Source organism: Rhamphochromis longiceps, linkage group LG20 (assembly GCF_057381845.1).
Source record: "Rhamphochromis longiceps isolate RC_006_pf linkage group LG20, R_longiceps_female_GT1.1, whole genome shotgun sequence".
Lineage (NCBI taxonomy): Eukaryota > Metazoa > Chordata > Actinopteri > Cichliformes > Cichlidae > Rhamphochromis > Rhamphochromis longiceps.
Window position 1 is genome coordinate 30,838,230 of NC_140576.1, and position 12,133 is coordinate 30,850,362.

The 12,133-nt window shown below is 42.5% G+C and overlaps 1 protein-coding gene across 4 annotated transcripts in view; it reads right to left on the reverse strand.

The window, feature by feature from the left end:
* vps13d (vacuolar protein sorting 13 homolog D) overlaps positions 1-12,133 on the reverse strand; it is a 74,616-nt gene that overhangs the window by 26,750 nt on the left and 35,733 nt on the right. For 3 of the 4 annotated variants that reach the window (XM_085394963.1, XM_085394962.1, XM_085394964.1), the window contains exons 33-52: positions 11,096-11,251; positions 9,663-9,849; positions 9,030-9,104; positions 8,742-8,942; positions 8,291-8,380; positions 6,719-6,859; positions 6,494-6,619; positions 5,953-6,027; positions 4,367-4,469; positions 3,958-4,110; positions 3,443-3,578; positions 3,266-3,313; positions 2,671-2,821; positions 2,274-2,490; positions 1,939-2,189; positions 1,661-1,852; positions 1,441-1,567; positions 1,177-1,319; positions 680-810; positions 106-281 (exon numbers count right to left, since the gene is read on the reverse strand). In XM_085394963.1, coding sequence (XP_085251089.1) covers positions 106-281; positions 680-810; positions 1,177-1,319; positions 1,441-1,567; positions 1,661-1,852; positions 1,939-2,189; positions 2,274-2,490; positions 2,671-2,821; positions 3,266-3,313; positions 3,443-3,578; positions 3,958-4,110; positions 4,367-4,469; positions 5,953-6,027; positions 6,494-6,619; positions 6,719-6,859; positions 8,291-8,380; positions 8,742-8,942; positions 9,030-9,104; positions 9,663-9,849; positions 11,096-11,251 — 2,879 coding nt within the window. The remainder of the gene's footprint in view (positions 1-105; positions 282-679; positions 811-1,176; positions 1,320-1,440; positions 1,568-1,660; positions 1,853-1,938; positions 2,190-2,273; positions 2,491-2,670; positions 2,822-3,265; positions 3,314-3,442; positions 3,579-3,957; positions 4,111-4,366; positions 4,470-5,952; positions 6,028-6,493; positions 6,620-6,718; positions 6,860-8,290; positions 8,381-8,741; positions 8,943-9,029; positions 9,105-9,662; positions 9,850-11,095; positions 11,252-12,133) is intronic. The other variant, XM_085394965.1, reaches the window with a different exon arrangement.

Sequence of the window (12,133 nt, forward strand, 5' to 3'; positions counted from 1 at the left end):
CTGCTGAGTGGGGAAACGTGCTCCTAGAGGGACTTTGGCATCACGGAAAGACAACATGGACATTTGCTAAAAGATTAATGTGTCTTCATACAGTAGGTAGCTCACCTCATATTTACATGAAAAGACTTGGGTTTGTTAACCTCAAAACCTCCTGACCATGTGCAATTGGGGATGTCCATGAAGCGCACACATAGCAGTTGGTCATAATCATTTCGTGGCCAGTGAAAGACAACGCTGGAGCCTGGCAGGGTGGAGATGTAACCATCCGGGTTGGCCGTACCCTAGGGCACACATGAATATTTGTTGTTATGGGAATACTGGTTCCCTGGAATCACTTTATTACTTTATTTATCTTTAATTATTTACTTAGTTACCAACCAGCAAAGCAAAAAGAAGCACTGTTTTAGTCTTTGGGCCTGAAAAGTAAAAGTCCAGAGTGACAGGGATGTCAAGGCTGAACCTGGTTGGTTTGTTTGTTTGGTTTGTTTATGTAGGGACAGGATATGGACAGTTTTTTTTCCTGTTTGCGTATCGTATCTTTGCAGGTCAGAGTAAAGAAGTAGACAGGGAATGATAGAGAGGAGTATGAAACAAAGATCACTCTAAGCTGCCACTACTCTAAAACACCTGTGCAAAATAAATAAAAAATAAAATAAGTATTATCCAGAGTTTCTTTCACCTTTCCTCTTGCAAATTCTCTCTGAGCAAAGGCCAGTTTGTGTGTAGATCGGTTGTCCAGCAGGTAGCGTGGGGCAAAGGTTACGATGTGTGTGTCTCTATAGCGTCCTTTTCCTTTGCGCACACTGATACCTGTGTTAGTGAGACAGGGAACAGTTAATGAACTGACATTATATTTTGGGGTAGTGAGAAGAGAGTGCTGTAACAGGCGACATTTAGGAACAGGAGAAAGATCCTTGTTGCACAGAACTATAGAATCAGGGCAAAAGGCCACTATTTACAAGGCACAAAATAACTCAAAACTGATCAAAAAAATGAGGGAGAATACTAAGAAAATAATTAGAGAAAAAATATTAACTCATCTAAAATGTAACCATGAATTTGTTGCATCAGTACTGACAGCAAATCATCCAGAGAGGTCACGAACACACTATGATAAAATCTGCCGGACATCATTCAATCATTCAGCTCACACCGATTGTGAATAGACCAACTTGCCTATGTTGTAAATGAGGCCAGGCCTGTTTCCATGTTGGATCACTTTGACTGCTCTGACTCCACTTCCTCCATCCAGGGAGAAGCCTTGACACCAGCCAGGAATTCCATCTGGATGGATCCCTTTACCAATCCGCATTGTACACCTGGGATCATTATAGATGGGGAAATAAATAGAAAGTAAGGATGAAGGAATCAAATTCTATACCTGCTGGGTAGAACTTGAGGCTTACTGTGGAATCCCTGTTGTTTATGGCACACACTTACATGGCAGGCTGTTCCTTGTCGGTGTAGCAGAAGAGTAACGGGCTGAGGCTACGGGCCAGCTCGTGCTCCTCAAACTGGCCTGCTGCATCAGTCTTGGTATTGTCCTGACGGAAAATTAATGGCAGACCTGAGGGATAAAACCGGCTTTAGAGAACAGAAGCTTCCGGGAAAATGTTTGCTTTTAATAATCAGAGTAACTATTGCGTTCAGAAAACATTACCAGTCTTGTTGATAAGCCAGTAGGGGGCAGAAATCAAGATTTTTAATGCTCCTTGTGCTCGTAAAATGATGCGAATGGTGAGACAAAGAAGACGTTTGTTGGTGTCATACAGCCGCATGCGCACTACATAGTTCTGAGTTCCCGGAGGAATCAGCAGCTCTTTACACACAGGGAAGTTCTCCAGCAGGACTCCTAAAGAACGATGCACATCATCAACATGGAGACTGAGAATACAAGTTTATGACATAAACACCAGCTGATGTTTGGCTAATGCTCACCCAGCTCCATGTTCTGTGAGGTGTCAGCAGCATGGAGCACAGCCTCTTTTCCCGGCTTCAATGAGCCTTTAATGGACATTCCTTTAATGTAGTAGCTGATGTCACAGGGCAGCAAATTGGCCAGCACCATGGTAGGCAGAAGGTAGATCGTGTGCCCTGGCTGTCGATAGATTTGCTTTGTACTGCCAGAAACGTATTTGTTGGCAGGCTGCTGGTCTGGGTAGTTCTCCTTTTTTATGACCACGCAAAACCTGCAAGACATGAAGAAACATTAAGAATGGTATTGAGCGCAGGCGAGACAAGAAGAAAGAGCAAAAACATCTGACCAGATCTACCTGAAGTTGAGCTTGAGGCTGTCATCAAAGTCTGCTGACTGACACTCCCTCTTACTGCTGCTGATCTCTCCAGGCCGCTCCACCGTGGTCCAGTGGATAGGAACCTTACAGAAGAACAAGCCCAGGCCTTTAGGCCGAGACTGCAGCCGCCAGGAGGTCAAGTGGAGGGGGACTGCCAAGGCCTGGCCAGGCAGGATTGGAGGCAACACTACTGGTTCTGTCAAAACACACACGCACACACAAATAGAAGGATTTGACAGAAGACAAGAAAATAACATAGAATAACCCAAACTACATACAATAAAACATAATTAAAAATAGGATAAATCAGTGGTTGATTGGATAGTTGATAAAATAAATGACCCTACAGTAGATGGGAAATTGAGCAGCGTCTTACTGTCAGGCGCGGAGGGGCTATCCAGTCTGACCTCCATAGGAACATCCAGTTGGTTCTTGACCATGAGGGCAGAGCGGACTGTGACCACCTTCCTGGCACTGCCCTCCATTGTGATGGAGAAGACCACTCTCACAGGAGGCAGGGCAGAGAACTGAGGAGCCATTAAGTATGAGGTGTATTATTAGCAACAGTCACGTCAAAGTCGTCCATCTCTTCACACTCAGAGTCTCTTAACTTCTGAGAACAGCTTAGAACCTTTGTAATTACTTTGACAAATGCAGCGAAGTTTGTCTTCAGCTTCTTTGTCCTTTTAACTCCAATGAACTTCATTTTTTTTTATTTGTAGTATTAGATCATAATCAACAATATACAAGGTACATTATACTAGATCCCCTATTATACTGGGCTGCTATTTGTTGCCAGTCATTTGAAAACTGTGAAAAACCTGACTAGACTAAAGACTGACAGAGCTGTTCACAGTCTGATTTCCTGCTGCGTAACAAGCATTACGCTGTTACTGTAGCTTTAGAGTCTCTTCAAAATGCTTGCCTTCTCTGCTGTTCACTAATCTGGAAACAAGATGTGGCATACTTACGTAAACGTGTGGGTGGATAATGTTGGTCCTGCTGATAGGGCTGCCGACCTGTGGGAAAGTAAAGGAGCAAAAAATATTTAAGATGAGAAAAAAAGGAACAACAAAAAAACATCCAACCCTAGAAGGCAGAAAACCTTAGCATTACTAATATGAATTCTGTTTTTGAGTTGCGCTCACAGTGTTGGAAGAGCTGCTCCTGTCTGGAGCTGCATAACGAAAGAAAATGCCCACTTTGTCCACAGACACCGGCTTCACTTGCTCCCATCCACATACACGAACCAGCAGCTGGTGCAGTTTCAGCTCATGAGTGTGTCTGTATTGAAAAAGGCAGTGATACACAGTAAGGGTGCGTAGCTCTATAGAGATGAACCATCTAAAAATATGAGCTGCATCGTGTTGGAGCTCATTTACCTCAACCAAATTGCTATTCACCCTGTTAATGTACTGATAATTTTCTTTTGATTAAAAAGGCAAATGTGAAATGCTTTACACTAACCAAATATCATTCAGATTCTTCTTGCATATCATCATTTGAGCAAAGTAGACAGCTTCTTAACAACATCTTAATTTCAGACAGCTGCTTATTAATAGCACAGTTAAGCTGCTGTGTTATCACAAATAATCAAACCGGGAGGAATAAAGATTAAGACAGTCAACAGAGTCACTGGATGCAACGTGAAGCCGAGCAGTACCGATGACGGAGTTTCTCATGGGCTTCAAACTCAAAGGGAATCTCCTCCCCAGGCAGCACCTCTCTCCACTGGCTCACATTGTGGCTGTCATCAGATCCTGAACTGTGGACATCAGAAATGGAGTCTGCACTACTGCTGTGGGAGAGTGCTACCCTGTGGGAAACATGTAAAGAGCTTCAGGTACTTGTCTATTCTTTGTGGCTGAGGCAATTCTTTGCTGTGTAAATTCATGCTTCATTAGATACAAATTAAACCCAAACGGAGAAAGTTGTGGTGTTAGCAAACTGATGCACTCAGCATTAACAGAACTGTCAGAGTACAGTCAGTGTTCACTTGTTGGCAGTTCATTTCTATGAAACATGGTGTTTCTGCAGATTGTATGCATTAAGATCGTTATGGTTACACCTACCTGGTGGGTGTTGTAGTCATAGTGGCAAACCACATAGTACATCCAGTATGGTTGCGTAGAGCATAGGGGACAAAGGGCTGCCTCTTCTTAGACAACTTGACATCTGACAGAAACAGAATTAAAAACAGAGTTTGTGTATATACATATACACAGACAGATAGAAAGATAGATATTCAGATGGGTTACTGGAACAAGAAGGTCTAAGTGGATGACGGATGAGAATAGGGAGCAGAAAGGATAACAATAAAATTAAATATATATAAATAAAACACATAGAACTAATAATGGTTCATCCTAATACCAACTGCAGTATTATTTTGAATCCCTCAGTAATGTTTGTAGCGCTGCTGAGCAGATAGAGCTAGACTTAAATGGGTTTATTTTTTGGTTAAGAACTCTAAATGCAGACATTTAGACACATTTTTTCCATTCCAAGTCATTTCTATTTTTTTGTATGCATGTTGTTTGTATGGTTGAGTACTATAACAGTATTAACAATTAATGATCAACGGCCAAAAGGAGTGATGTGTGCAAGCAAGAGAGTTTTACATCCAGAACAGGTTTTAGCAGTTCATCCACAACCAGAGACTGAAATGCACCAAGTATTGCATTTCACTTGGTATCAAAAAACTTAACAATACTCACTTAGAAGCTGGAAACATCACATTTTTTATTTAAAAGCTTTAGGTAACAGACATGAGGAGAAATGAGAGTGAGAGAGAATGAACAGATGGAGCGGCTCTGCTGTAAGTCGGCTTCTTGGTTATTCTTGTCTGTAGTTTGGCATTTTTAATACTGATATCAGACATAATTTATAGAGTACGATCATTTTGGTGCTAGTCAGAATCTGACTGAGCCCAGTATAATAAGGGAACACACAACAAACTGTGATGCAGTGATAAGAAGATTCAAACCCATCGGCCAGCTTTGCAAAATTTGCATGTTCTGTGTTGTTTGGTTACGACAGCTTTTCCCCACAGTCCAAAGACACTGTGTTGGGTTAACTGGTGACTCTGAATTGCCTGCAGCTGCGAATGTGATTCTGCCTGTCAGTGTTAGCTCTGTAATAGACCGGGGACCTGTCCAAGGTGCACCCTGCCTCTTGCCCTATGACTGGGATAGGCTCAAGTAGTTAAGAAAACGAATGGACAGATCAATGGATGAAGTGAGGCTATCCAACAGAAGTCATTTTGTTCTCACTTCTAAACAACTTGTGGCAATTTTGAGCAAAAACAGTTTGGGTTTAGTAGCTAAAATAGATTCCCAGCACGAAGCAGGTGCCAGTGAAATCATGGCGATGCTGACATCAGGTCAGCTACAATTCAGCTTCACAGGTTTAGTACAAGTACTAACGCGAATTACAAGTACTGAAATAAAGAGACTACTCAGAAGAACAAAAGGTCTGCAGAGCTTAGGAAAAAGCTGGCTTTGTGTACCAGTGGAAACACATGGGGTATGTGGTTCCTAAAAGAGACAGGCATGCAAAACAAGAACCTCACCAGCACTCCAATAGTTAAAAAAAAATCCCTAACTGTGGTACTGATGCTACTGAGGAAGCTGAGTGGGTGGCTTAATCTGAACTGTACCTCTGGAATGAATCTGCTGCTCGAGGCAAGTCAAGCTGGCTGTGCTCCTAGTTCTAAGGTGAGCAAGAGGCGCACCTGATAGTAGAGACAGATAGTTGAAACAGAGACACATGCAGAGGGAACACACAAGAGGGTTAGTGTTATCCTTCAAACAAGAACACCAGCAATGCACTGAAAATCATCTCTCGACCAACACCCAGCTTCTAAACTAGGATAACAGGCGGGCTTCTGTTTTCTTACCCTGGCAACAATCTTACATAGTACTGTCTGAGCTGACAATACAAATAAAAACGGTTCAAAGAACACAATGTAACTGTTCATTCAGCTTTACAAAGTTACAAGACTGGAGATGTCATGCAACTTGTCGTGCAGTGTTAGCATTGTACTGATAATGACACCTGAGTGCTGATGACACCTGAAACGGCCACTTTACCATTCAGGTGATTTTCAGGCGATTTCAGGTTTTTGGATTTTCTCTTTTACGCATTAAAAAAAAAAAGCTCTAGAGTCCATTAGGTGTTACCGATTTGCTGTAACTTACTTTGCCCAAAGCTGGGTGGATCAACTGAAGAGCCTATCCAGGGCATAGGGGGCGACGTCTGGGGGGGCTGGTCCTCCTCATTACAGTAGTCAGCTATCCAGGAGCTCTTGGTGGTGGTGTATTGTTCTGAAAAGGCCAGACATACACATGAGCCACAGGTCTGCCATGTGGGACAATTTTAACAATGTAACTGGAAACACTGTGTGAAAGTCCCTCCTTACTTACCCAGCAGGACAGACGTGATGTTGATGTCCAGTCTCTGCTTGGCTCGAATCCCCATCTTAAGACGTGGAGGATGGAGACGACCGGCGGCCTGCTGCTGCCACGAAAGGATGCAGGGCCAGGGCTCAATAAAGGGCTCCCAGCCTGGCACGCAGACAGAGATCAACTTAGCAAAACACTGTGCAGTATGCAGTATCATGGTAGTATTAATTTCTTATTATTTTTTAGAGCTAAATACTGCCTGAACTGAAGCTCCTATTTCTGCTTATCTAGCATTATGTCAAAGTTTATAGCAACTCTTGGCTCTCTATATTCTTCTGTTATACCTTTCTACTATAAGGTTGGACTGTCTGTGGAAGTCGCTTCTCTCATCTCGGGAACAATGTTAAAGTCAAGCCCTTGCTCCTCGATAAATGGATGATTGGGTGAATGAATGTTTTTCTCTCATTTACACAATATAATTCACAAATCCTGGTTTTGCATTCAGAGCATTCTGTTGTCAGTAACGTGCCCATTTTAAAGAGCTGCTTAAAACAAGCAGCCAGAAGGAATCTGAGTTTCTCAGATCAGAGAGGAGGATGAGCTTTGATGGTTGTAGCTCTATACCTTTAGAACTCCACCCTAATGGACTCTTGGGTCCTCCACTAGGCCTCAGTCCCCCCCTGTGAGCAAAGTGTGCAGTGACAAGAGAAGAGGCCTGGCCTGCCTACAGGGGCTGCACTTGACATGACTCACTTTGTTGATCGTGGTGCACATGATTCTGTTATACAAACCTGCTGACAACATGAAAATGAAGAGCCGTTGTTTTTCTAATGGCTGTAAAATAAGTAAACACGAGTTTCACACTAGGGCTGCCACGATTAGTCGACTAGTCACGATTACGTCGACTATCAAAATCGTCGACGACTGATTTAATAGTCGACGCGTCGTTTGAAGCTTTGTAAGGTCACAAAAGACGCAGGAATAAGTAGTGGGATTTAAGAGGGTAATAACGGACTGAAACAGAAGATGGCAGCACTGCATGTACAAGGATGCCAGCTGCCGTTAAACCCCGAAGAAGAAGAAGCAGCTCTGTCCCAGAATTCATAGCGCAGCCCAGCTCAGTTTCCAACAATGGTGGCAGCTAGTTAGTTTTAATATTACTCTTATTATACTTTCTGGGTCACAAAATAAACGTTTAACATATTTTCAGGCGAGAATGTAGCTGTATAAACCTCAAGTATCTGTTCAGTTTATCAAGACACCACATATTTTCAAAAGCGCTCCGACGTTTTCGGAGACGTCTGTTACCCACTAGCTTGATAGCTAGCTGGCGGCAAGGCTCTGTCTGAGATTGAGAGATAGATTCTCTCAATCTATCTAGAGAGAGATCGATTGAGGTCACCTTGTTCTGAACTCTGTTGTGAAACATCCTAATACATTTTACAATGCCATTAAAACTCTTGTCAAACTCTGAAAATAACAGTCTACTGAGACACTACTTTTGATTAATCTGCATAAACATAAAAACACAGATGTAGGAAACAAAGAATGTTCACCATATTGTGTAAACATGCAGTAAGTAAATCCTATTACCTGACAGCTCTCTGTTGTAGTAGTCTCCAGACAGAGTGAAGCTAGCGTTGCCTTCATGGATGGAACCAATGCGCTGCAGCACGTAAAGTCCTTTAATGACAAAGACTCTGAGATCAGGCTGAGAAACAGGTGGATGCTGTTCCTTGGATTTAGTGAAGGTGCTTACCTGTTTCATCTTATGCTTAAGGTCTAAAATTTCTAATACTAAAGTATTTTCTCCAATAACATAAAAGAAGCGCTTTCAATTTTGTTGTCCAACATTATTTGGAACACAAGCAGCCCATGTTAGTGGGCACGAGAACAGTAACTTCTAAGTGAATCTAATAAATGGCTTTGCTCAGCAGCAGTTGCTGAGGTAAGATTAAAATGTGCCACTTGAGCTTAAACTACTGGATGCTGACTAATCAATTTTAAATGTCTTTGGTAACAACCATTATTTAGAGAGACTTACTGGAAAAGGTTAGTTCTGCCAGCGGAATGTCACAGTCCAGGCAGTCATCGATGAAACAGATGCAGATGCTATCAGCCTTCACCTCCACTCCTGACAAAGGAGCCGAGTGGCTGCTGGTCCCAGAGCTAGCCCTGGCTCGATGATGACCTGCTATATTCTCAGCATTCTCCAGCAGCCATGTTGCAGCTTGATCCAGCTGACCTGATGGACAAATAATTGGATTTTTAGGAAGGTTTGCACAGATTGTTAAGCATTTCATCTACTTCCAGTTTTAATAGTCTCACTCACCTTTACAGTGGATCAGGGCTGTTTTGCAGTCCTCCTTCCTGAAACCAAGGTCTTCTAAGTGGGTTAGCTGACCCTCTGAGGGAAACATATTTTAGAGGAATAACAGCATATAATCAGTAATCAGTGCAACTAAAAATACAATCTAAAAAGTCAGGAATGAGGTAATAATGTAAAAAATTATGTGTATACATGCACACTGATCCAAGGAGCTTGAAAAGAAAAGCGTGTGGATTTCTTTAAGTTTCCTTGAATACGTTTCACCTCTCATCAGAGAAGTTTCTTCAGTTCTAATAGCAACTGGTGGAGAGTTCCAGTCTTAACGCCCACTCACATCCTGGGCCATTTGACCTCAGGAAATCACATGATAGGGTGGGGCTAGGTTTCACAGTGGGTTCACCCAAAACCTTGGCTGATTGTGACCCACACAAGTTTTCTCACCTTGGCTTAGTGTGATTAAGCAGAGGATCAATAGGGGCTCCTTGACCCTCTTGGGGGACACTCCCATAGGGCTTAAAATCTGGGACTCTCCTCCATTTGACCTTAGAACTGATGAAGCTTGTCAGATGAAATGTCTTCAAGAAACTTAAATGCATTATGTTGATCTATGAAGACTTAAAAATCTGTACAGCATACCTATAAGGGACTCAGTCTTCTGCCTGAAGATGTCTTTGGGTGCAGGGCTGGCTCCTTTGGTGGGGGGAGCAGTGGTGTCAGAGACATGAGGCAGTGGGGCACTGGCAGTAGGGAGAGACTTGGTGATGGCCAAGAAGAGCTGTATGTCGTTGTAGGACAGACGGATGTCTAGAGCTGGAAACTGAATCTGCCAGAAAATCAGATCCAAAGCTAACTTGGTAATCCATAATGTTACATTCTGTGAAGAAATACTGGGAAATACTCCATATCTGCTTTCAAAGCTCTTTTTAACGTATGTCTTCTAACTTCAACTATTTTATGACAAAACTAAAACCTCAATCGTAGGACAAGTCTTTACCAGCCATGCTCAGCGTCACTGATATTTTTTTCACAAACTTATGTAGTTACTAGTTGAAGCTATCAAACATTAACAAAAATATAAACAATGAATGGAAATGATATGTGAATTAAATTTTATTGATGTTAGGGAAAATGTTCTAAAACACTTCTTCAGTAAAGACTCAGAGAAGAGAAACACACAGAACTTCTTGCTAGCAAGGGCAGCCTCCACTCTAAGAGACTCCAGTGAGAGAACTGCCCCGGTCTTTATTTATACTCCATTGAGCGTATGTGTGTGTGTGTGTGTGTGTGTGTGTGTGTGTGTGTGTGTGTGTGTGTGTGTGTGTGTGTGTGTGTTGATCAAAGGGTCATATAACATGAAAGCACAAAAGGTACATCCTTGGTCATAAAGAGGGTAGTCTCCCCCACCCTAGATGGCACGGTGAGGAAGTCCAGCAGTTAAAGCACTTAGACTAAAACAGACATAGCTACGTTAAAACAATAAAACAAGGTACGACCTCTCCCATGCTCCCAGGATGTGGGGGTGAACCAAGCCTGCTAAAAATCACACATCCTGTCACTACCAAATAACTACAAACAGCATCCTACCATAAGCAAACTTATATCACTAAAAGATTATACTGACTACTAAATACAATTTTCCATTGACAATTGACATAGAGGCAGCAAAGGTTGAGTTGAGATTAAGGAAATTGTCCAAAAATACAGTACAGCTAGCTTCATGTGCATTTCGAGTTACCAGCTTTAATCACCAAGTGTCATCATTATTCCAAAGCCATTGTCATTAAAGTTGAATCTTGCCCATTTCTATGCACTAACAGGCAGCCTGGACAACAAGGCTTTCTTAACTCATTCACTGCCATTGACGTCTATAGCCGTCAATTGCAGTGAATGAGTCAGTGGGTTTAACTCATTCACTGCCAATGGCTGGCAGTGAATGAGTTAATAATCTTCGGGGCGTCCTGCCAATGTAATGCAATATCTTATCCTATGTCTCTTTTGAAAATATGTTGAACTTGCAAGTAACTCCCAACCTTAGTTTACTGTACATAGGTTGATTGTAAACCTCTAACCTCCAGCAGCGGTGGGATGTCCTCTACATTGAAGGCGTCCAACAGACCTGAACTGCTTTGGTATGTGGGGCTCCCACACAGCTCCAGCTGGATATTGACCGGGTCGATGATGGAGAGTGCAGTTTCCTGCTCGCTGCCCAGCCGACATGAGAACACCTGGTGTCACAAAATTCGTCAGAATCAAAGGAGTTGAAGTTGATAGCAGTTTTCATATGCTAACCTACTCACTCATCCAAGTTACTTCTGCAGTTTCAGCTGAATGCTGGTTTCCTCATTCTTATAAACAGAACATTTGTACAGGGTGGGCCATTTATATGGATAAACCGTAATAACATGGGAATGGTTGGTGATATTAAAGTCCTATTTGTGGCACATTAGTATATGTGAGGGGGCAAACTCCTCAAGATGAGTGGCGACCATGGTGGCTATTTAGAAGTCGGCCATCTTGGATACAACTTTTGTTTTTTCAATAGGAAGAGGGCCATGTGACACATCAAACTTATTGGTAATGTCACAAGAAAAACAATGGTGTGCTTGGTTTCAACGTAACTTTATTCTTTCATGAGTTATTTACAAGTTTCTCTTTGTTCACAGCCATTGACATGTCCAAGAGGTTAACACATGAGGAGCGGATCGAAATTGTGTTGATATCTGGTGACCGCAGTAACCGGGTCATTGTAGCAGATTTCAATGGAAAACACCGTACGAGACCACCCATCTCCCATGCTACAGTTAGCAAACTGCTCGCTAAGTTTCGTGAAACTGGTTCAGTGTTGGATTTGCCAAAATGTGGACACAAGAAAACTGTCACTAATGAAGAAACATCAGTGGCTGTCCTAGTTTCATTCAGCAAGAGCCCACAGCGTAGCACTCGCCGCATGTCACTGGAGAGTGACATTAGTCGAACATCCCTTCGGCGGATATTAGCTACTCACAAATGGCACCCTTACAAACTCCAGCTACTGCAGCATCTCAACGAGGATGACCCAGATCGGCGCACAGAATTTGCAGAATGGGCAAAACAAAAATTGGAACAGG